Source organism: Marmota monax, unplaced genomic scaffold, assembly GCF_021218885.2.
Source record: "Marmota monax isolate L192 unplaced genomic scaffold, Marmota_monax_Labrador192_F-V1.1 WCK01_AAM20220418_F8-fsc00109, whole genome shotgun sequence".
NCBI classification, from domain to species: domain Eukaryota; kingdom Metazoa; phylum Chordata; class Mammalia; order Rodentia; family Sciuridae; genus Marmota; species Marmota monax.
The window spans coordinates 1160911-1186680 of record NW_026695229.1 but is presented as its reverse complement, the minus strand read 5'-3'; the positions used below and the strand labels follow the sequence as shown (position 1 = coordinate 1186680).

Sequence of the window (25770 nt, the reverse complement as noted above, 5' to 3'; positions counted from 1 at the left end):
ACATACCCTTAGAATCTATTACATCCCATTTTCAAATTCAATCTGAGGGCTCATTTAGAGGTTGTCCTTTTTGATTCCATTATAGCAACAACCTTTTTATCCATATGCCCAAGAAGCCCCAGGCCACCTGCTAACACACCAAGAGGGTGAACAGGAGGCAGGATAAATGAGTTAGAAATGAAAGCATGCTTGTTTTTAGCCAGGAAAAAAAAAAGCAAACATTTTTAGATAAAGTGTGGGATGCAAGTATTCACAAGAATAAAAATAAAAGCATTTAAATGGTTATAACATGTCCACAGGAAGATATGTTCCTGAAATTTGACACTGGTCTCTTGTTAAACTGAAGCTCAGGCATGTTTGTCTCCTCTTCCTTCCAGTAAGGTATTAGGGTGATATGTCCATCACTCCTATGGGCCTGGATGCTAAGTAGAGGGCACAGTATGAGATGGGGTAGGAGGCTATACCAAGCAATAACAAGAGGTTAAATTCCTATAACCTGGCCCAGGAAACCATTACAAACACTTCTGCAGATTTCCAGAATGCTCCCCAGGTGAGAGTCAGTTTCAGGGCTTTCTCCTCCAGGACCTACTGTGTTCCTACCAGATCCCTCATGTTCAACTTTCACCTGTGGGCTGGCATGATGGAGACCAGGTCTGGGACCTCAGCCCTGGTCAGCTATGCAACATTGGCAGCAGGTGGTGGCCTGAACTCTCAAGCTTCCTGGTCTTTACCTGAATCATCATGAGATCCCAGGGCCTGTTTCCTCACTGGGGTCTGTCAGGGAGAGAGGTGAGTGCTTTCCAGGAAGTGACTATGGGCCCTTCTCTGTCAGAACCTGCACCCTCTTCCACAGATGGGAAAAGAAAATACACCCCTCACCATCAGTGCTCAGATGAGAGCTCTATGAGCACATCATGGTTGGGGACCTGCTTCTGGCTGTAATTATGGTGTCCCTGAAGATGCACTGGGAATTGGCTTAATCCTTTCCTGAGGGGACTGAGGCCCAAATTTAGACTCTATCCACTTTCCAGTTTCTTTTATCCTGGGAGAACCCATTAGAAGCCTCCTTCTATGTCTTTGCCCCTGAGGACCCCACCCAGAAGATGAGCTTCCACATCTTCTGTCCTCTCTGCCATGGGCCTGGCTGAGCACCAAGGTCAAGCTCGTAACATCAGCTGTACCTGTGTTTGCACTCAGCCTAGAGCCTAGCATTTCATAATTCCATTCCCCAGTGCAAAGAGTTTTTATCTCCACCCACCGGGAAAAGTTGGAGGAAGCCAACTGGGAACAGTCCCAGTGAGTCACCACCAGAAAACTCATGTAGCTCATCTAATTTCCTCAAGTGCAAACCCTCATGTTCAGTGTCTGCCCCTGGTAGGTTGCTCAAGTGCCCTAGGGGAGCTTTCTTTACTACAATAACCTCCCTTCTGATCCCACATCCCTGAGGGTCTGAAGGAATCAGCCCAGAGTGGTCTGAGGATCCTGATACTCATCCCTTTCTAAGGGCAAAGGGAGAAGGGCCACATGGCCACTCTCACACTCATTGGCCTTATGTTCCTAATGTTGCCCTGGGATGGGTTTTTGTCATATTTCAGATAAGAAAACCAGGGTCAGACAGTCAGAGAGATGTCCCTGAAGGTCACAGCCAGGAAGTAGGGGATGTGGAGCTCAATCAGGCCAGCTGGTTTTTAAATTATACAACATACAGAACCTCATTCTCTAACCTGCCAACTCTGTCCCCTGGCCCCACTCCATTGGCATCTCTGACCCCAACTTTATAGTCTGGGTAACATCTGCTTCCACCTCCCCATGAGGGGCCTTGGGGACTCCCTGTAGATGACTATGTCAGGCCAAGGAGGCAGGTCCCCGAGCACCTACCTTTGCTGCCCCAGTGTCAAGTGCTCACTCGGCTTGGATGAAGAGTTCATGGTGGACCGCCTCTTCGATTTCCTGAAGTAGGCAGCTTTCCCATTGCCTCACCCGCTGCATCTGTTTGGAAGACAGCTGTTACACAGGAACAGTCATTTTTACTAGGGACAAACTTGCACACTGCAAAAATGCACTTAGGAAAAGAAATACCCACCAGGCCTGGAAACAGACATTTGCTCAGATCAGACACCTGAGCACTCAAGCCCTACCCGGTGCCCCCTCCTCCCTGTGCTCCAGATTGAGCCAGTTCCCCTTGCATCTTTAGGGGAAGCCTGGCCCTGATGTGCCAGGTGGTTGGTGAGGAGGGTTTTCTCCTGTCTCATCTGATCAGCAGAGAAAGAGAACTATGTCAAAGAGAAATGTGGGTCTTTCATAACTTATGTCCTGTTAGCTGCCCCACCACAGGAGCTTAGACCTTGCTGTGGGAGGGTGGAACATCTCTGTTGTAAGGCAGCACTAGGGAAGGTGTCAAGGCCGCCTCACTCAAGCCCTGGGAAACTAGGATTGTCTCAGGAGTGGTGACAGTTTCCTGCTAATAGCTCAAAGAGCAGAAAGGAGCCCAGACTCAGCACAGGGTGGTAGTTTTCACTGGAAGATGTCAATGCCCAACAGGGTTGTTCTTGCCACCAACCTTGTTTGCACCCTCAAAACTGTAGAGAGTTGGTAACCCAATTCCCCGTGGGTTAGAGACCAAGGATAGGGAGCAACCAGAGCCACAGCAAGGGCTCGAAGGGCAAAGCCATGGCTGGAAAGCCTTACAGGCAACAATGGCCACAGGATCCCCTCCGAGCAGAGGGCCACCTTAGGACAGGACAGCACCAGGTGTTAGAAAGGCTGACGGCCTCAGTGACCTCCTGTGAAGAGTGGGTGGTTGGCCCTCCGTGTCTGTGGTTGAAAGGACATGAAGTCACTCAAGGTGGGTGCCAGTGCACCACAGCTTGGCAGCACTTGCTTTCCTGTCAACAGGGACTTGGAGTTGTATGGGGTGGGGGTGAGAAAGGGACAGGGCAAGACCTTACCACAGCCTCCTGTCCTTTCTGGTCTCGTCTTTTCTTCCTGGTTATATCTGGAATCCCAGGCAATCCCGAAGTTCCTGGCCACCTCTTTGCTTCCCTGGCCTCTCTTTTCTGCTCCTGTTTGGCTAATGAGGCTGACACAGGTGGGTCTTTCCCAGGAGCCGGGTCGTCCAAATAGGACCCTAACTGCCCACTGGTGCCCTCAGATGCCCTGATGGTCGACAGCTTTCTCTTTCTGAAGGTGGCTATAGGGCTGACCCCTGCCAGTTGGGACATAAGGTCCTTGGAGGACTGAGAAGGCACTGGGGACCCTAGGAGGTGGGAAGTCCCTCTTGGGGGCCTTGGACTCCTCCAGCCCAAGGCTGTCTCCTCAGGGGTGCTATGCTTGGTGGACTTCTTCCAGGACCTCTTCTTTGTCACTAGAAAGGGGCTCTCATCCTCAGAGGAACTCAATACAGAAACCTATAAAGCAAAAAAAAAAAAAGATTCAGATCCTAATCAGTCATAGCAAGCTTTTTAGATAGCTCAAATCCCACCCCAGGCACATTCTCATCTGGGCAGGGCCACCCTATGAGATAGACCCTAAAGTCACCCCACAGAGGAGAACGTGCAGCATGGAGGGGTGACACCTGGCACGAGATGGGACAATATGCTTCTGCACATGGTTTTCACTCACTACTTTCAACATGGCAGCAGTGGTCAGAGGTGGGTATTTAATGGGGCAAATAGGAACAGAGGATGTTCAGGAAACCCCCTCCCCAGGGGAAAAAACCCTAGTAAAACACTGCCAAGGAAATAATTTTAACATGCAAATTAACATAGAAAGATGAAATTATTTATGAACATTGCAGCTTTTCACACATGAACAGGTGAAGAGAGTTAGGCAGGAGGCTCTGGCTGGTTGGTTGAGGTAGAAGGTATTTGGACCACAGGTTAATATCCCAACCCAAGCCCCATGACTGACTGCAGCCATTATGTTGGTCAAGTTTTCCTCCAAATCAAGTCTAGATTAAGCCATTCATACTCCTGTTCTCACACTCCCCCACCCCCCACCCAGAAAACAAGTTACAGTTAGCTTCTATTCAGCAGATTCCACACTGGCAGATTCAACAAATCAGAGGTTGAAAATATTCCAGAACAAAATTGTATTGAACTGTGGAGAGCAGGGACAGTGAATGGGAGAACAGGGTCTGAAATTGGGGTCTTTGAGGACTTCATGGCTGTGGCATGCTTGGTGCCTGGGAAAGTTTCTGTGAAAAGGTGTAGGATGCCCAGTTGCTATGGTAATGCCCTCCATGAAGGGGCTCCATGCTAGAGTCTTATCAGCCTCAACCTTGATCTCAGGCACATAGCTTCTGGAAATAAAGGAACTCTTTTGATAGACAACTACAGTATTTCACGGGCTCTGCTGCTCCTGAACCTGTCCACATAAAAGAAACTTCAAACAATGGACTTTCTTGAGAGCTACACAAAGCTCCTAACATTGCACATTGCAACTGTAGTATGTCACTGAAGAGTAAACTGCATAATGTTGCTAACTTTGTAATTTTCATGAATACAAAGAATAATGTTTGCATAGGCTTTAATCTGATTAATGAGACATTAATAAAGATTGCTGCTGTAATTCTTTAGACCTGCTTCTCCATCAGAGAGCAGTGCTCCACCTAACACCAGCTCTTATCTTCAAAATCTGTGTTATGAGTCTTTAATTCTAACCTCTCATTGCCCCTTGTGGGAAACTGCTAGTTTGAGCATGCTGGTCATCATGGCATTGAACATGTGCAATTTTTTTTTAAAAGAGAGAGAGAGAGAGAGAGAGAGAGAGAGAGAGAGAGAGAGAGAGAGAGAGAGAGAGAGAATTTTTTAATATTTATTTTTTAGTTTTCGGTGGACACAACATCTTTATTTTATTTTTTTTATGTGGTGCTGAAGATTGAACCCAGCGCCCCGTGCATGCCAGGCGAGTGTGCTACCGCTTGAGACACATTCCCCAGCCCCATGTGCAATTTTTTCTTGTCCTTATTTTCCATATCATGCAGTATAACAATATCTTTCATAGACTTTGCAATGCATTCAGTATTATAAGTAATCTAGAGATTGATTTAAAGTATATGTGTGGAACCTATGTAGATCCTCTCAAATACTACACCATTTTATATAAGTGACTTGAGCATCCTTAGGGGCCTGGAACTGATCCCAATAGAAAACATGCTCATGTTTTCACAGTGCCCCTTGGAAATTGTTCATGTCAAATGACCTGATGGCAGCTAAGCAATCTATCATGTTTGTCATCATTCCTAGGTATCTTGAGGTATACGATACTAACAGCATCACAGAATATCTGCCCCACTTTACTACGCATTGAGGAAACTTGCAAATACATACCAGATTTTTTATTTTTGTTTTATTCCACTCTAATGGAACAATTTCTTGCATGTATTTTTTTAGTAATGAGAATAACCCTTTCCAGTTACAATGTCCATTGCAGTCTATGACATCCCCAAACTGTTAAGGAAGCTATTGTCACATAGGGTGATAGGGAACTGAAAAGTTTCTATAAGAGACTAGAATGCTTTTTTTAGGAGTGATTTTTTACATTCCCTGATGCTTGTCTATACTGTGTGACTAGCGTCTGCATTCCTATGGCCTGGACAGAATCAGCAATCCATAAGAACTCAGAACTTATACAAGGGAAACTGAAGCGCACACATGAGCTTCCCCGAAAACAGTCAAGGTCAAAGTCTAAGGACTCCATTTCCAATCCATCTGCTCATGCCTGTCTTCTGCTTGGAGTGATAACTGTTAGAGCAAGTAAAACATTTTACTTTACTGAATTATTGTCCATATTGTGCACCAAGTGGAATATTTAGTAATTAATTTTGGTGGAAGCCCAACTAGAAGGCTTGTTACCAATGTTGAAGTAATAGGGAACTAAACTTCTTTTTTTTTTTTAATTTTTTATTGTGGGTTGTTCAAAACATTACAAATTTCTTGACATATCATATTCCACACTTTGATTCAAGTGGGTTATGAACTCCCACCTTCACCCCATACACAGATTGCAGAATCACATCAGTTACACATCCGTTGATTTACATATTGCCATACTAGTGTCTGTTGTGCTCCGCTGCCTTTCCCATCCTCCACCCTCCCCCCTCCCCACCGCTCCCCTCCCCTCCCCTCCTCTCTCTCTACCCCCTCCACTGTATAACCCTGAGGGTCTCCTTCCATTACCATGCAATTTCCCTTCTCTCTCCCTTTCCCTCCCACCTCTCATCCCTGTTAAATGTTAATCTTCTTCTCCTGCTCTTCGTCCCTACTCTGATCTTAGTTACTCTCCTTATATCAAAGAAGACATTTGGCATTTGTTTTTTAGGGATTGGCTAGCTTCACTTAGCATAATCTGCTCTAATGCCATCCATTTCCCTGTAAATTCTATGATTTTGTCATTTTTTAATGCAGAGTAATACTTCATTGTGTATAAATGCCACATTTTTTTTTATCCATTCGTCTATTGAAGGGCATCTAGGTTGGTTCCACAGTCTTGCTATTGTGAACTGTGCTGCTATGAACATCGATGTAGCAGTGTCCCTGTAGCATGCTCTTTTTAGGTCTTTAGGGAATAGACCAAGAAGGGGAATAGCTGGGTCAAATGGTGGCTCCATTCCCAGCTTTCCAAGAAATCTCCATACTGCTTTCCAAATTGGCTGCACCAATCTGCAGTCCCACCAGCAATGTACAAGTGTACCCTTTTCCCCACATCCTCGCCAGCACTTGTTGTTGTTTGACTTCATAATGGCTGCCAATCTTACTGGAGTGAGATGGTATCTTAGGGTGGTTTTGATTTGCATTTCTCTGACAGCTAGAGATGTTGAGCATTTTTTCATGTACTTGTTGATTGACTGTATGTCCTCCTCTGAGAAGTGTCTGTTCAGGTCCTTGGCCCATTTGTTGATTGGGTTGTTTGTTCTCTTATTGTGTAATTTTTTGAGTTCTTTGTATACTCTGGATATTAGGGCTCTATCTGAAGTGTGAGGAGTAAAGATTTGTTCCCAGGGTGTAGGCTCCCTATTTACCTCTCTTATTGTTTCTTTTGCTGAGAAAAAACTTTTTAGTTTGAGTAAGTCCCATTTGTTGATTCTAGTTATTAAATTTTGTGCTATGGGTGTCCTATTGAGGAATTTGGAGCCCGACCCCACCGAATGTAGATCGTAGCCAACTTTTTCTTCTATCAGACAGCGTGTCTCTGATTTGATATCAAGCTCCTTGATCCATTTTGAATTCACTTTTGTGCATGGCGAGAGAAAGGGATTCAGTTTCATTTTGTTGCATATGGATTTCCAGTTTTCCCAGCACCATTTGTTGAAGATGCTATCCTTCCTCCATTGCATGCTTTTAGCCTCTTTATCAAATATAAGATAGTTGTAGTTTTGTGGATTGGTTTCTGTGTCCTCTATTCTGTACCATTGGTCCACCCACCTGTTTTGGTACCAGTACCATGCTGTTTTTGTTACTATTGCTCTGTAGTATAGTTTGAAGTCTGGTATCGCTATACCGCCTGATTCACACTTCCTGCTTAGCATTGTTTTTGCTATTCTGGGTCTTTTATTTTTCCATATGAATTTCATGATTGCTTTCTCTATTTCTACAAGAAATGCCGTTGGGATTTTGATTGGCATTGCATTAAACCTATAGAGAACTTTTGGTAATATCGCCATTTTGATGATGTTAGTTCTGCCTATCCATGAACAGGGTATATTTTTCCATCTTCTAAGATCTTCTTCTATTTCTCTCTTTAGGGTTCTGTAGTTTTCATTGTATAAGTCTTTCACCTCTTTTGTTAGGTTGATTCCCAAGTATTTTATTTTTTTTGAAGATATTGTGAATGGAGTGGTTGTCCTCACTTCCATTTCAGAGGATTTGTCGCTGATATACAGGAATGCCTTTGATTTATGCGTGTTGATTTTATATCCTGCCACTTTGCTGAATTCATTTATTAGCTCTAATAGTTTCTTTGTAGAGCCTTTTGGGTCTTCTAGGTATAGAATCATATCATCTGCAAATAGTGATAATTTAAGTTCTTCTTTTCCTATTTTGATGCCTTTAATTTCTTTCGTCTGTCTAATTGCTCTGGCCAGTGTTTCGAGAACTATGTTGAACAGAAGTGGAGAGAGAGGGCATCCCTGTCTTGTTCCAGATTTTAGAGGGAATGCCTTCAGTTTTTCTCCATTCAGAATGATGCTAGCCTGAGGCTTAGCATAGATTGCTTTTACAATATTGAGGTATGTTCCTGTTATTCCTAGTTTTTCTAGAGTTTTGAACATAAAGGGATGCTATACTTTGTCGAATGCTTTTTCCGCATCTATCGAGATGATCATATGGTTCTTATTTTTAAGTCTATTGATGTGGTGAATAACATTTATTGATTTCCGTATATTGAACCAGCCTTGCATCCCAGGGATGAATCCTACTTGATCATAGTGTACAATTTTTTTGATATGTTTTTGTATCCGATTCACCAGAATTTTGTTGAGGATTTTTGCATCTAGGTTCATTAGAGATATTGGTCTGTAGTTTTCTTTCTTTGAAGTGTCTTTGTCTGGTTTAGGTATCAGGGTGATGTTGGCCTCGTAGAATGAATTTGGAAGTTCTCCCTCTTTTTCTATTTCCTGAAGTAGCTTGAAAAGTATTGGTATTAGTTCTTCTTTAAAGGTTTTGTAAAATTCTGCTGTATACCCATCTGGTCCTGGGCTTTTCTTAGTTGGTAGTCTTTTTATGGTTTCTTCTATTTCCTCAAATGATATTGGTCTGTTTAGGTTGTCTATATCCTCCTGACTCAATCTGGGCAGATCATATGACTTAAGAAATTTATCTATGCCTTCACTATCTTCTAATTTATTGGAGTATAAGGATTCAAAATAGTTTTTGATTATCTTCTGTATTTCTGAAGTGTCTGTTGTGATATTGCCTTTTTCATCCCGTATGCTAGTAATTTGAGTTCTCTCTCTTCTTCTCTTCGCTAGCATCGCTAAGGGTCTGTCGATTTTGTTTATTTTTTCAAAGAACCAACTTTTAGTTTTGTCAATTTTTTCAATTGTTTCTTTTGTTTCGATTTCATTAATTTCAGCTCTGATTTTAATTATTTCTTGCCTTCTACTTCTTTTGCTGTTGTTTTGCTCTTCTTTTTCAAGGATTTTGAGATGAAGTATGAGATCATTTATTTGTTGGTTTTTTCTTTTTTTAAGGAATGAACTCCAAGCAATGAATTTTCCTCTTTGAACTGCTTTCAATGTGTCCCATAGATTCCGATATGTTGTGTCTGTGTTTTCATTTATCTCTAAGAATTTTTTAATTTCCTCCTTGATGTCTTCTATAACCCATTGATCATTCAGTAACCTATTGTTCATTCTCCAAGTGATGTATGCTTTTTCCTTCCTTCTTTTATCGTTGATTTTCAGTTTCATTCCATTATGATCAGATAAGATGCATGGTATTATCTCTACTCCTTTATATTGTCTAAGAGTTGCCCTGTGACATAATATATGATCTATTTTTGAGAAGGATCCATGTGCTGCTGAGAAAAAAGTGTAACTGCTTGATGTTGGGTGGTATACTCTATATATGTCAATTAGGTCTAGGTTATTAATAGTGTTATTGAGTTCTATAGTTTCCTTATTCAACTTTTGTTTGGAAGATCTGTCCAGTGGCGAGAGAGGTGTGTTGAAGTCTCCCATGATTATGGTATGGTGGTCTATTAGACTCTTGAACTTGAGAAGAGTTTGTTTGACGAACATAGCTGCACCATTGTTTGGGGCATAAATATTTATGATTGTTATGTCTTGTTGGTGTATGGTTCCCTTAAGCAGTATGTAGTGTCCCTCTTTATCCCTCTTGATTAACTTTGGCTTGAAATCTATTTTATTTGATATGAGTATGGACACTCCTGCTTGTTTCCGAAGTCCATATGAGTGATATGATTTTTCCCAACCTTTCACCTTCAGCCTATGTATGTCTTTTCCTATCAAATGCGTCTCCTGTAGGCAGCATATTGTCGGGTCTTGTTTTGTGATCCATTCTACTAGCCTGTCTCTCTTAATTGGTGAGTTTAAGCCATTAACATTTGGGGTTATTATTGAGATATGGGTTGTTCTTCCAGCCATATTTGTTTATTTCTGTTACTAAACATGGTTTGTTTTCCTCTTTGATTATTTTCCCCCCTTTACTGTCCTACCTCCCACTGTTGGTTTTCATTGTTATTTTCCATTTCCTCTTCCTGTAATATTTTGGCGAGGATGATTTGAAGAGATGGTTTTCTAGCTGCGAATTCTTTAAACTTTTGTTTATTGTGGAAGGTTTTAATTTCATCCTCCATCCTGAAGCTTAATTTCGCTGGATACACAATTCTTGGTTGGAACCCATTTTCTTTCAGTGTTTGAAATATGTTATTCCAGGATCTTCTAGCTTTCAGAGTCTGTGTTGAAAGATCAGCTGTTATCCTGATTGGCTTACCCCTAAATGTAATCTGCTTCCTTTCTCTTGTAGCTTTTAAAATTCTCTCCTTATTCTGTATGTTGGGCATCTTCATTATAATGTGTCTAGGTGTGGATCTCTTATGATTTTGCACATTCGGCGTCCTGTAGGCTTCTAGGATTTGGGATTCTGTCTCATTCTTCAAGTCTGGGAAGTTTTCTCGTATTATTTCATTGAATAGACTGCTCATTCCTTTGGTTTGGAGCTCTGTACCTTCCTGTATCCCAATGACTCTTAAGTTTGGTCTCTTAATGTTATCCCATATTTCTTGGATGTTCTGCTCATGGTTTCTTAACAGTCTTGCTGAGCTGTCTATGTTCTTTTCCAGTTGAAATACTTTGTCTTCATTGTCTGATGTTCTATCTTCTAAGTGTTCTACTCTGCTGGTAGTATTCTCCATTGAGTTTTTAAGTTGGTTTATTGCTTCCTGCATTTCTAGGATTTCTGTTTGTTTGTTTTTTATAACCTCTATCTCCCTGTATAGTTGATCCTTTGCTTCCTGGATTTGTTTGTGTAATTCATTGTCGAAGTGATCTTTCATTGTCTGATTTTGCTGTTTAATGTCTTCCTTGATACTCCAGATCATCTGAAGCATGTATATCCTGAATTCTTTATCTGACATTCCCTCTGCTGCAGCTGTTACCTCTTCTAAAGTTGCGTTGACCTGCATTGCTTGTGGTCCTTTCTTTCCTTGTCTTTTCATACTGCTTGCATATCTTTCCTGCAGGCGCGGGCGGCGGCTCTGCTCTCTCCTTATTCCAATTGGGGTGTCGTGGCTACCACGCCGGCAGGTCACTGGGCCTGTTCTGGGCGCTGGCGGCGGCTCTGTTCTGCCCCTACTCCAATTGGGGTGACGAGTGTACCACGCCGGCAGGCCACCGGGCCTGATCCGCCGGTCGGTTGCAGGTTTGCCTACCCTGCAGGCGCGGGCGGCGGCTCTACTCTGCCCCTACTCCAAATGGGGTGACGTGTCTGTCGTACCGGCAGGCCACTGGGCCTGTCCCGCTGGTCAGTCGCAGATCTGCCCACCTTTCGGGCATGGGTGGAGGCTCTGCTCTGCCCCTACTCCAATTGGGGTGTTGTGACTACCCCGCCTGCAGGACGCTGGGCCTGTTCCTGGCACGGGCGGCGACTCTGCTCTGCCCCTACTCCAATTAGGGTGGTGTGTGTACCACGCCGGCAGGCTCCTGGGCCTGATCCGCCGGTCTGTTGCAGGTCTGCCTACCTTGGAGGTGCGGGCGGCGGATCTGCCCTGCCCGTCCTAGCACGCCTGTGGACCCCTGGGCCTGATCTGCAGGTTGGTCACAGGTCTGCTCACCCTGAGGGCACGGGTGGCGGTTCTGCTCCGCCCCCACTCCAATTGGGGTCACGTGGCCACCACACCGGCAGGGCCTGATCCGGGCGTGGGAGAAGGATCTGCTCTGCCCCTACTCCAGTTCGGGTGACGTGTGTACCACACTGGCAGGCCACTGGGCCTGACCCGCCAGGCTGTCACAGGTCTGTTTACCTTGCAAGCGCGAACGGCGGCTCTGCCCTGCCCCTCCTACCACGCCCATGTACCACTGGGTCGCGGGTCTGCCCACCTTGCGGGTGCGGGTGGCGGCTCCGCTCCGCCCCCTCTCCAATTGGGGTCACGTGGTCACCACGCTGGTGAGCCGCTGGGCCTGCTCCGGGCGCTGGCGGCGGCCCGGCTCCTCCCCTCTGGCTCCACGACAAATTGAGGAGACTCGGGTGTCTGTGCCTCACCCCCCCCACCAGGAGACCAACTCACTAAACTTCTATTAGAAGAAAATAAAAATAGATGAGTATATTAACTTTAAACATGAGACTGATTAAGAATATTAGTCTGAAGCAATGGGAACATGTAAGAGTTTATCATTTGCTGCATAACAAATTACATTTAAACTTAGTGGCTTAAAACAAATATTTATATAGTCTTCCCTTATCAATGGGGCTATATTTCAAGAACCCTAGTGGGTACCAAAAATCACAGATAGAACTGACCCCCAAAATACCATTTCCCCCCCAAACTTTCACTAAACTTTCACCTGTACACTAAACTTTAATCTTTTCACTTAAAGGAAGCACTTCATGGCTTCTCTTAGGCATATCTAAATTGCAGGCATCACAGCTCTTGCACATTGGGGCCATTACAATAAAACGGTAACTCGAACCCAAGCACTGCAAAATCATAACAGTTGATCTTATAATCAAGGCAGCTAATAAGTGGCTAAGAAATGGGTAGCATACACCATGTGGAAACATTGGACAAAGGAATGATTCATGCCCAGGCAGGACAGAATGAGATGTCATCACAATGCTCAGAATGGCAATTTAAAACTTATGAATTGTCTACTTCTGGAATTTTCCACTTAATATATTTGGACCACATTTTACTGTAGGTAAGCAAAACCTTGGATAAGGGAGGACTACTGTATCTCTCATATATTTAAAAAAAACACACTTAGATTCCTATTTTCATAAATGGATCCAAGTTACTCCTTACTGCATACTCTTCCAAATTACTGATGACTTTTCATATCACTGACTTTGGAACAAAACATGTACAGTAGAATAGTTGTAGTGTCATGAGGTTGTACCAGAACAGTTATGTGTTTAATCCCCACAAAGACCTCAGAATGAGCCCAGGGTGAAGAGGTTCTGGAAATTTAGTGAGGGGTTTTTCGGGAAACATTTATCCAGCAAGGTGCGTGGGAACACTTAAAATCTGCTTCCACTGATTTCTAACAGCGTTATTACGAGTGAAGGATGACTGTCCTCCATAACTGAGAAGTTAAAAACTGAAGGCCGAGCGGCCTGAAACAAGAAGTGGCAGCAGTGAGGGGTGAACTGGAGTTGGTGAGATCAAGGCTTAAGCTCGTCCCATGGGTTCAGAGACCCAGCTGCACAAACCAAGAGCCCTGATGCTTAGCCAGAAGGTGGTGAAGGAGTGCCCACTCCCTTGAAGAGGACAAGTTTATTGTGACCATGAACAGAGCTTTTGTTGTGTAGCCTTGGGGTAAGTTTTTTTTTTTTTTTTGATACTAGGGATCGAACTCAGGGGCACTCATCCACTGAGCCCCTCCCCAGCCCTATTTTGTGTTTTATTTATAGAAGAGCATCATTGCTGAGGCTAGCTTTGAACTTTCAATCCTCCTGCCTCAGCCTCCCGAGCTGCTGGGATTATAAGGATGCTCCACCATGCCCAGCTTGGGATAAGTTTTATACATGGTTTCCTTTCAGCAAAACCTTGGGACTGGATTCATGGCAACTCCAAGCAACCCAAAGGATGTATTTATGCCTAAGCATGAACCAGCATCAGATCCCGCTGCACTGGTTTTCAACGTGGTTGTACCATTCTTCAACCCCACCAACAACATATGGAGTTCTCTCTGCTCCACAATCTCACCAGCATGTGTCATGCTCTTTTTAAAAAAATTTAGTTTTCTAATAGGTGAGTAGTGTATTTCATTTTCATGAGTAAAATCTCATTTGCATGGTGGTCCTAATAGGCATTTCTATAATGAGTAATGAAGGTGAACATCTTTTCATGTACTTAACAGTCTATATGTTTTGTTTGGTAATCTAAAATAACTAAAGGCCAAAGACATCTGTCTTATTGATAAGGGAAAATGGAGTAAACTCATCAAAGGATCCTCAGATTGAATTAGAAAGAAAAACCCAATTATGCACTGTATAAAATAAGACATATCTAAGAGAATGGGCTGAGCTTGGTGGTGCACACCCATCATCCCAGTGGCTCAGGAGGCTGAGGCAGGAGGATTGTGAGTTCAAAACCAGCCTCAACTTAATGAGGCCTTAAGCAATTCAACAAGGCCCTGTCTCTAAATTAAAAGGAAAAAAAAAAAAAAACAGGTTGGGGATATAACTTTGTGGTTAAGTACCTCTGGGCTCAATTCACGGTGCCAAAGATTGGGGGAAGAGTGTATAATGGGAAAAAATAATATTTGGGAAGTAAAAATGAACAAATACAGACTTAAATACTTATATTGGAAAGGCTGAATTCATGGCAAAACCTATTAAAAACAAAACCAAAAGCACAGTGTAATAAAAACAACTAAAATGCACAGTCGTTGTGAGATTTTTGTACCAGACAATAGAAAAGTGAATATCCATAAAAAAAATACTAGGAGAAATAGGAACAACAGGAATGAAGTAGTAATTGAAGCTAATTCATTTTTTTATCCCATGCTAGATGGAGGCAGGAAAAAGAAATGATTAAATTGGGGGAAAAAGAAATGATCAATACCACATTAAAGTTTATCTCCTTTCCTGTAAAATCATCAGCACTTATAAAAAGAGACTTTAAATCCTACTACTTCAGAGGACAAGATCTCAGAGTAAAGAAATTGGGCTAAGGGAAAGAACTGGGACTTTTATCAAAAAGAAATTGCAAGGTAATAGTATATTTTCTTACTAACAGGAGGTACTATTAACTAGCTATTTATAACAATGAACTGAGACTCTAGTTTGATGTTTTCTAATAATATTGCAATGTGTTGAAAGCTTACACATCAAACAATTTAGTATTGTTTTACAAACATGTAGAAAGAACAGATGCTCCAGACTCGCATATGAAGGCAGCATATGCAAAAAAGGAAAATATCAGATGAACAGGGAGGAGAGTTTTTGTCTTTTATCACATGTTATTCTGGCTGTTTGGCCATTTGGAAAAAATAAAAAAATAAAGCCAAATTCCTCGCTCATGCCTTGAACTAAAACAAATTATAAGGTATTGAGGATTATACTCTTAAAATCACAAATTATGGGAAGAGCAAAAAAAAAAAAACACCTTTAAAAATACGAAAAAAAGTTGGGTTCTTATATCATCACATCATTCACTAAGATAAATTCCAAGTGGATTAAATGCAAAAAGCCCCCAACATTTTAAAGTATCCGGAGGAAATGGACAGATTGAAGGAAAAGGGTGGATTATTCTGTCAATTTATCCTAAGTAAGGCTTTTCTATTTAACTCACAACATAGATTTTAAAAAATGGACTATCTATATTTTAAGACTTCTGCAAAAAATAATGATACAGTATTGAAAAGATCAAAGACAAATACAATTCCTTTAAAAGGTAAACAAAGGACAAGTCTGCCTATAATTTAGGAAACACACAGCAGCCTGATGGACAAATCCACAAGGTTTCTGAGCAGCTGGTAGAAACTGTCCTTTCTGGCATACACGTACTCAACCTCCTTCTTGGTAATAAAAATGCAGATTGAAATGAAAGCAACGTACCATTTTCTTCCATCTGTGAGTCTGACAAAAAAATCCAGAAGCATGAAAACTTTAGACAAGACAGAGAGGAAATTGCTGCATCCAGTATGGGAGGAAATTTGGGTGCATTCAAAGTACATGTTCCATTTGACCAGCAACATTCCTAAACACTGATTCTACAGAAAGATACATGCATACATGTACATGTACAAGGTGGTTGATAACATCATTTTGTAGAAGATTGGAAACAACCCAAATATTCATCACTGTGGATCTGTTAAATTATAACTATTTAAGGGAATACTGTGCACCTATAAAAAGCATGCAAATGGTTTTTATAGAATGATAAGGAAAAAATTCTATGTTTTAAATAGTCTTGGACTGAGGAAAAATAAGACTTTAAATAAGTTCTAGAAGCAGCTTTAAATTAACAGGTATGGTGAGGAAGGGTTGGATAGAAGATAGAAGGAGTCACTGTGTATCTTTTTATGTCAATGTTTTGGAACTATAGAAGCGTATTGCCACTTAGGAGTGAAAAAGGAAAAAAAAATGACTTTCTAATGAAAAAGCCAAGGCACATGAACACTAAGGCGGGGGCCCAGGACCTCCTGGTTGGGGGGAGTAGTTAAGGGTCCTAACCCAACAGGTGCTCTAGGGCATGCTCAAAGCATGGTAGGCATTGATAGGTTTTGACTTCATGTAGGATTATCTCATTCTACTAGGCCAGCATTTCATTGTGCATCTACAGCAGACAGACAGACAGTCAGCTCATGGGGTTTCTCTTGTGTCCCGAAGCCCTCTCTGCCAGGGTGGCCTGGGGCATTTGGTCTCTTTGGCCTTCTGCTTTAGCACCCTCCCCCCACCACACACACACCTCAGGCTAAGAGGGCTATTACTGCCCAGATTTGGGAGATCTTGCTAGGTGGGCCAGGAGAGGGAAAGGGTAAATGCCCAGAGTCTTAGTACTGCAGTTACCTGGCTACTGGGACCTTCCCTGGGGTTCTCCAGAGCCTAGAGCACCCCCTGCCTGCTTACCTGCATCCTGGGCTCCATCCTGTCTCCTTGCCAGGACCTTCCTTCTTACAGCGCCCTGGGAGCCCCACCATCTAGATATATCTGCCCCGTGGTGCTGAATCACCACTCAGGCCTTGGGCAGGTGCAGAAGCCCACCTGTGTAGGATCTACCTAATGACCTCGTGGCGGCGCTGGGCAGGTTCAGGCAGGTTCTCCTCGTTGGTTACTCTTGAGTACACTTGAATGTGTGCCAGTGGAGTTCTGTAAGTAGAGGGGGAGAGGTGGTGCTCCCAGCAAGAAGCCCTGTATGACAAAAGGAAAGGGGATTATCTCCTTAGCCAATTCAACCAAGACCAAACTCCTTTCTGTGTCCAGCCAAGCTGAGAGGACTTCGGAGTATGTTCTGTGACTCCAGACTTTCCTTTTCTTCAGCGATTCTCAAATTTAAGTTGCTCAGGAACCCCTGGAAGACGTGTTAACTGCTCAGAGTGCTGGACCAGCCAAGTTCCTGTTGAGCTGCTCCCATTAGCTCTTCTAACAATTCCCAGGTGATACACTGGTGTAGGTCCACTTTGGAGACTTGGCTTCAGTGAGTGGCAATAAAGACCACAGAGTAATGGTAACTTAGGTTATGCTAATCTATACTGGTTTTGGTCTCCTATACTAATAGTCATTTCCTAACACACCTTGAGCATCTAGGGGGACTGAACTAAAAATAGAGGAAATCAAGCCCTAGGAACACCTGATGGAATGAAACAGCTTAATATGGTATATTTAGGCAACTTAAAAACCTTTATTATTTACCAAAGAACCAAACATGACATTTTTTTTTAAAGGAAGCTGGCAACAATTAGAAGAAACTACATGTAAGTTTGGTTTTAGAAATGATTTTTTTGGTGGGGGGAGGGGGTATCAGGCATTGAACTTGGGGCACTTGGCTACTGAGCCACATCCCCAGCCCTATTTTGTTAGAGACAGGGTCTCACTGTGTTGCTTAGTGCCTTTTGCTGAGGCTAGCTTTGAACTCCCGATTTTCCTGCCTCAGCCTCCCGAGCTGCTGATTTACAGGCATACACCACCACGCCCAGCAGTTTTAGACATAATTGCAACCTTCTGACAACTCTAAGAACGAAGTTGTTAGTATGCCATTTTAATGAAGGGAAGATGGATCTTTAAAAATTGAGGTATGGGGGCTGTGTGTGGCTCAGTGGTAGAGTGCTTGCCTAGCATGCATGAGGCACTGGGTTCGATCCTCAGCACCACATAAATATAAAATAAAGATATTATGTTCACCTAAAACTAAAATAAATAAATAAATATTTTAAAAAATCCTGCAATTAAAAAAAAATTGAGCTATGTAGCTTGGGGTCTCTTAGTGGTAGTCAGCAGAATCAAGACAAGAACCTGGGATTTGTATCAAATTTAAAAAATAGGGAGAACCTGGGCTTGCCTGGTTTTCAAGCAAAAGTGCTCTTTACCCTTGCTACTCTTTATTATTTTTTTAAAAAAATATTATTTTTCTGAATTTTGCCACTAAGTTGCCATGTGATTTTGGTGAGCTCTCTCATTTCTGTGTAAAATGAGGTAGTATATAGGGCTTTCCCAGCTCTGAACTATCTTCACATGCAGGAACCTAAGAAAGGAGAAGACAGCTGAGGAGAGAGAGATCATGTGGGCTCAGTGCACAGGCCCATGGGCAGGTGCAGAGCTAAACTCGGGTGGACACCCACCCACCCTCCTGACTGTTCACTTTGAGGACATAATAGGTAGCAAAGAGACTGAGATCCCTTAATTCTGAAGTCTTCCTGAGGATTTAGAGAGCACTGAAGGGGGATGGGGACCCATCTGACCTGTACAGATTTCATAGAACTGCACAGCTAGGTGACTGGTTGTAGGTGAAGGTGTTGAGGGTGTCCAGAAAGGAGAACTCCTCTATGCTGCTGGTGAGCCTCAGGGAGCAACCCTTCTGTGGTGAAAATTGGCATTAATGTGTAATATGCATGCAAATGTTCATGACCTTGAACGAATGTTCAGGAGATAATCAGATGGAGTTGTTACTTATTTCCTGCTACTGATATCCATGGAGAATGGTCTTTCAGTGCCCAAATTTATTCAGTGTGCATAGCCAGCAAAAGGATTCTGCTGGAATAAATTAGAGCAAATCTAAGGAAAGAAATACCTTGCAGAAATATGTGTCTAAACACGTATATGCAGGTGCATACATGTACACATATGATGCATATATAGATAAATAAGTACACTATAGTCAAGATATATGCAAAAGAGATGCATGACAATGGTAATATCAGTCTCATCCAGAAGGCAGGATGATGGGTAAATGCTGAAACACACGATTAAATCAGTCAGGGTCACTACAGGTGAATTGGGCTGGCACTAAACAACCACACAGAGACAGAGAAAATGCCTTTTTCTTGGGGTTTAGCGATGGTTCCACTGCCCCAGCTCCCACAAGGAAGGCAGGAGAGACAGGCAAAAGAGAGTGAGTACCAGCTAAAACTCTATTTATTGGAGGGGACACACTTGAGAAAGTTTCACCCAAAGGAGGCAAGGGATTGGGTTTACGGGGGTGTAGCCCAATCCCATTGAATGACACCCACTCCCAGAGCTGTAATTCCTTGCCCAACAAAGATGAGGTCCACCTGCTTTCACGCTGCGAGTGGAAGCCTGTTCCACACCTTCATTGCTCAAGGCTAAGGGTATGTGCTCAGCTCCTGTTCATGGTGGCCTCCGACAGGTAAAAAATTTGTTTTTCAGTACTAGGGTGGAACCCAGGCCTTTGTGCATTCTAGGCAAGTATTCTGCCAATGAACTACACACCCCAATCCTTTTAAAATTTTTATTTTGAGACAGGGTCTCACTAAGTTGTGCAAGCTGTCCTTGAGCTTTTGATATTCCTGACTCAGTTTCCCAAGTAGGTGATTGAACCACCATGCCAGGCATGATGGGTAAATTTGAACATCACTAGCCAGGTGTGTGGTGCACACCTGTAGTCCCAGCCACTTGGGAGACTGAGGCATGGAAACTGCAATATATAGTGAGACCCATCTTAAAAAAAAGTTTAGTATCACTTATTAGTATCACTTATCTGTTTTACATGATCCTAAAAAGAAGATGTAATGAATATATAATAATTTTAAAAAGTAAAACTCATTTAGCATAGTTCATTTATTTTCCAGATGGGGAAACTGAGGGTGGCAGTGGAGAGGGGCTTGTCCCAAATCCTTAAGTAAGTCAAGTCAAGGCTGCTTCATCCTCTGCATTGTGCTACCTGATATGACTGAGAACAGAGCAATATGTTCTTAGACAAGTTCCTGAATTGCTTCATCAACAGATAGTTACAGACACAGCCCCTATCCATCATAGACCTTCACAGTCCAAGGCCAGGATGGATTAGATACACATGACAAGTATTTGTCACAAGGACCATATGGTCCCAGAATAGTAGCCCTCAGAGGTGAATCTGCCCTAGTCCCTCAGCCTGGGAATCTTCTCAGGGAGAATATTTCTGCATGGAAGACTTTTGCATGCAAGTAAGGGTCCAAACTTCAAAATAGGGGAATAGGCTGGCAAGTCTGAGCAGAGCAGAGCCTGGCGTGGCTGGAGAGTTCAGAGAGCAGAAGTTGGGGTTGGAGAAGGGTGGGGAGCTGCCAGGGTGGATCCCAGACATGCTCTACAGCACAGGGTCCCAAATCCCTCACCTGTAGGACATGCTGACTGTAGATAATTCATGATTAATCCAAGTCCAAGTAGCTGGCATGCATCCTGCTGGGTGGCTACATTGAAAACACATATGATTACAAATACTGCTTGAGGCCTTGGCAGGGCCAGACTCAGAGCCTGGCCTTGTCATTTAAATGGTGAAGACCTTGGACAATGAGAACTCTTCCCTAGGTCTCTGCTAATGTGTGGGAAATCCTTGGGCAGAGGCATGGGGTAAACTCAACACCTGGTAGCTCCTTCTATTACATGTTAAGCATACCTAATTAAAAAATCTGGAATACAAAATGCTGAAAAATCCTTAGTTTTTTTTTTTTACTATAAATACATATAATTTTTATTTGTGATTATATCATTTTTGTGTTCTTTTTAGATATACATGACAATAGAGTATATTTTGACATATTATACATACATGGAGTATAACTTCCCATTCTTGTAGTTGTACATGATGAGGAGTTACACTGTTGTGATTTCATATATAAACATAGGAAAGTTACATATGATTCATTCCACTATCTTTCCCTATTACCATCCTTCCTCCCTTACCTCCATTCCCTTTGTTTAATGAACTTCTCTCCCCCACCATATTGTGCATTAGCATCTGCATATCACAGAAAACATTTGGCTTTTGATTTTGGGGGATTGGCTTATTTCACTTAGCATGATAGTCTCCAGTTCCATCCATTTACCAGCAAATGCCATAATTTCATTCTTCTTTATGGCTGAGTAATATTCTATTGTGTTTATGTACCACATTTTCTTTATCTATTCATGTGTTGAAGGGTATCTAGTTTGGTTCCATAGCTTAGCTATTGTGAATTGAGCTGCCTTAGCTTTTTTTTTTTTTTTTTTTTTGACACAGTGGAAAATTCTATACCTGACCTCATGTGATAAGTTACATGCAAAACACAGGCCCACTAAAAATATTCAAAATTATCTTCAGGCCATATGTATAAGGTGTATATGAAACATAAATAAGTTTTGTTTTTAGTTTTGGGTCCCACTCTGAAGATATCTCATCATGTTTATGCAAATATTCCAAAACTGGATAAAATACAAAATTTGAAATAATTCTAGTCCAAAGCATTTCAATAAGGGATACTCAGTTGATGATGCATTTTCTATTGGTACTGTTTTTACTACTGGGTTCTACCAAAATTTCCATTGAACACTCATATTTCTCCAAACTCCATTTGAAGGAATTACATGTTTCTGATATGCTTCAGGCTGCCTTTAATCCCTAGATATAGAAAAGTAGCTAGTGGTAAATAATCTTGTAAAGAACGGCAGCACAATTCACAACAGCTAAACTGTGGAACCAACTAGATGCCCTTCAATAGATGAATGGATTAAAATGTGGCATATAGACCCAATGGAATATTTCTCAGCAATAAAAGAGAATAAAATCATGGCATTTGTAGGCAAGTGCAGTTCTGTGAAATCTGTACAGGTCAAATGGGTCCCCATCCCCCTTCAGTGCTCTCTAAATCCTCAGGAAGACTTCAGAATTAAGGGATCTCAGCCTCTTTGCCACCTATTATGTCCTCAAAGTGAACAGTCAGGAGGGTGGGTGGATGTCCACCTGAGTTTAGCTCTGCACCTGCCCAGGGGCCTGTGCACTGAGCCCACGTGATCTCTCCTCAGCTGCCTTCTCCTTTCTTAGGTTCCTGCATGTGAAGTATACATGTACACATATGATGCATATATAGGAAGATTGAGAGTTCAAAGCCAGCCTCAGCAAAAGTGTGACACAACTAAACAACTCAGTGAGACCCTGTCTCTAAATAAAATACAAAATAGGCTGGGTAGGTCATATGCCCCTGAGTTCAATCTCCCCCCCGCCCCGCCCTGCATCAAAAAAAAAAATCTCATTTTGAGACTTTTCAAGCTGGAACGAGGGGAAAAAAATGTAGCATTATTTGTCATGAAGAAAAATTGGAAACAAACCACTACCCAACTACCCAAGTGCAGCTCTCATGTTTAGAATCTGGGCTCCCAATAAACACAAGAGAAAGGGAAATTGGGAAGAAGGGTATTTGACATTGTTGAGCTTTAGGATTACAATTGGAAGTTCCTCCTTTTTGATTCTTTGGCTCTCGGTTAATGACTGTGCTTGGCCTTTTTGCAATAAGCAACTTTACCAAAAAGAGATCTTTACCAAGAAGCATACTCCTTCAGTCACTCTGCCGTGGATATCCACCCTCTTTACCCACAGACACCAGGCAGCCACAGCTCCCTGCAAGCAGGCCTGGATCTGAGAGTATCCGCCTGAGAGATGTCCACAGGAAACTGGGCTCTGGGTTTAGGGTACGTTGGCTCTGTCATTTGAGGAAAATTGCATAATCCTTCTGAACCTGTGTTTGACTAGTGAAATGGATCTGTGATGCACATGAAATGAAATAACAGGAATGATGATTAGTCATCACAGAGCACTGGGAAGAGGCAGTTGCTGGCAGAGAGCAAGATGTACCAGGAAGGGCAGAGAGTGTTTGATGTGGAGCTACAATAGGCCTGTGGAGAGGAGGTGACAGGTGAGGGGGAAGAAAGGAGAGCATCTTGCAACAGGAAGAAGAAAAGAAAACATGAGATGAGCACCTCCATAAACCTGTCGGAGAGACAATTTTCAATGATTCAGACCCTCGATACATACACAATGATGTGAATGACAGCATCCCACATGATACACACACCTATGGAGGTGATGGCGCCTCAGGTAATGTGCACATTGTGACTCAGAGGTTGGGACCCCACCCTTTTGGGGTCAGAGTCATTCTGCCTGACCAAATAACTAGAGCCAGGTCACTAGTCCTTAGTGCCTCCAAACATGCCATAAGTCAAGACCTTTGTTCAAAGTTGATGTGTTCAGGAATTAAGCAGGGGGCTAAGGGCTTGTGGAGAAGAAACCTACAGCTCCATCCTGGGGAGGGGGATCCTGCGGTCCCTTGAGGCAGTCTGTTGTGGGCTGGGTGAGGGCAGCCTCAGTATTTGCATTGGACTGATGGCCTTATAGGTGCATTAAGGTCTCTGGCTGAGAGTGGCCGCCTCAAGTGCAAGCAGTAGAGGGGCCTGAGGGTGGAGTTCTCAGTGTAGGCAATAGGTTTCACCTCACCAAAGTCATGGCCCTTTCCACCATGGGTTCTATGCTCGATCAAGCAACATGGTGCCCAGAGGTGTAGCAAGGGTGGTGTGGCTTCTGGAGGCCCCTGTGTGTCCCAAGTTAGCTTCTTCTATCAACATACTCTGTTTATAAAAGGGGCAACAAAGACTCCACGTGGATATTCACTTGGGGTGAGCCCCAGAGAGCTAGCTGGTAACTCCTCCACATTTCCCTCCCACCACGCAGCTGTAACAAGGATTACTCTGTATCTGCATTTCTTCCATCAAATGCATTCATTACCCTGAACCAGAACTTGACACCACTCCTCTTGCAGCCGGGGTGGGGGGTGGGAAAGTGGGGGCGTTTAAGCAAGTGTGAGACAAGAGGGAGAATACATCAGAACCGCTTGAGGCTTGTTAAAAACACAGAGTGCTGGGAGCACCCCTGATTCCATGGCCTGGGTGGGGCCTGAAGATCAGCATTTCTATTCAGTTCCCAGGTGGCTTGGTGCTGGTCTAAACCTTTACACTTTAAACAGAGCAGAGTGATGAGGAGGGGCCAAGCCTCAGCAGCCTCACTGCAGGGCAAGGACAAGGGAGGGACTCTTATGTGCACCTTCCCAGTGCCAGGCACTTATTATCTGTCCACCTTTTATCTATTATTTATTTATTTTATTTTTAGTTTGAGATGGACACAGTATATTTATCTATCCATCTATCTATCTAATCTATTATTTATTTATTTATTTATATGTGGTCCTGAGGATGGAACCCAGTGCCTCACATAGTAAGCAAGTGCTCTACCACTGAGCCACCGTCCCAGCTCCAGTATCTGCTCTCTTTAACCAACCCCCAATGCACCCCTGAATGCACTGGGGGCCTGGTTTTACCACTAACACTGAGACTGTACACCCTCCTCATCCCCTGTCTTCCGACAGGGACCCCTGAGTTCATTTGACTCCTCTCATGTTTAGAATCTGGGATTATTGACATGACAGGAGTTAGGTGAATTTTTCACCTGGGTTACTGGGGAGCGTAGGTGTGAGCTATTTTTTCCCAACCTTTCTTTCAGTTTGCAGAGCGGTGGTACTTTTATCTGCCTGGGAGATAAGGGCAGCAGGCGAGGCCTTTGCATAGATTTACATCATCCCCTTTGTTGATCATAACACAGGCAGAACAACTTTTTGTGCTTTTACCCCAGGTCAAAAACAGCTTCCCTTCTGAGGTTTCCCTGGATTGCAGTGTGTTTTTTTTTTTTTTTTTTTGTTTTTCCCTTTGAAAGTTTGACTTTGCCCTTGACTCTATTATTTTTCAGTGTACAGATTGCCCAATTTTTCTGGCTGCCAGTGGGTAAGCAGCACATAACCCAAAAGGCAGAATTGGGAAGAGTGGATGATGGAAGGCTTTGCATAGTTTACATCATGCATAGTTTACATCCTCTGCCCATGGCAGCAGGAGCTTACTGTGATACCCAGGATGACAATAGCTCACATCCATTTAGTGCTTACTTAAGCCAGAAACTCCACTGTGCCCATCTTACAGGTGAAAAAAAATCTGAGGCCCAAAGACACAGAAATCCAAAGTGAAAAAATGTGGTCTTGCTCTGGTGTGACCTCCCCTTCAGGCTTTAATAAACCTCCTGGAGTTGAGTTTTTTTTTAAAAAAACACTTTTTTAGTTGAAGATGGACACAATATCTTTGTTTTTATTCATTTATTTTTTCATGTGGTGCTGATGATCGACCCCAGTGCCTCACACGTGGGAGGCAAGCACTCAACCACTGAGCTACAACCCCACCCAGTTGAGTTCTTTTGATGTAACAGTCAACACTGATTCTTGGCTTTCCTACAATGAAAAGACAGGAGTGTTAAGTGCTATTTAATTATTGTCAAAGATGCTATAAGCTGTCTGTTCACTTGGCGCCCCCTGGAGTCCATAGTGGGAGTGCCATCACCATGGGTTTCTTGCTTTTTCTAAAGTGGTTTCCTCTTCTCTACCACAGAGAATTTACAGCAGGGTAGGAGGTGGTGGCTATCTTCCAGTAATTGTCATATGTTCTTTTTTTGTTCAAGTTGACATAATACATATTCCATAACTGGCACCAAAATCTTTCTAAGATTTGTTGTAGCCTCCAAACCATCTTTCAACACTGCCTCCCCAAACGAGCCTGAAATTGCCCCAGCATATGAAGACACTTTTGG

General features: G+C 42.9%; 1 protein-coding gene across 1 annotated transcript; it reads right to left on the bottom strand.

Moving 5' to 3' along the window:
- Nucleotides 1–1902: 1902 nt before the first annotated feature.
- On the bottom strand, nucleotides 1903–16772 carry Ccdc201 (coiled-coil domain containing 201). Its single transcript, XM_046437838.1, has 3 exons — nucleotides 16755–16772; nucleotides 2949–3407; nucleotides 1903–1989 (listed from the first exon to the last, which is right to left on the bottom strand). Exons 1-3 carry the CDS (start codon nucleotides 16770–16772, stop codon nucleotides 1903–1905), a joined length of 564 nt encoding a protein of 187 aa, XP_046293794.1.
- Nucleotides 16773–25770: the final 8998 nt, after the last annotated feature.

What these genes read in the sequence shown, in the direction of transcription:
- Ccdc201 (XM_046437838.1), bottom strand. An exon ending in AGAAAGGACAGGAGGCTGTG is followed by an intron (nt 1,990 to 2,948) that starts GTAAGGTCTTGC and finishes TCTTCCAAACAG; the next exon opens with ATGCAGCGGGTGAGGCAATG.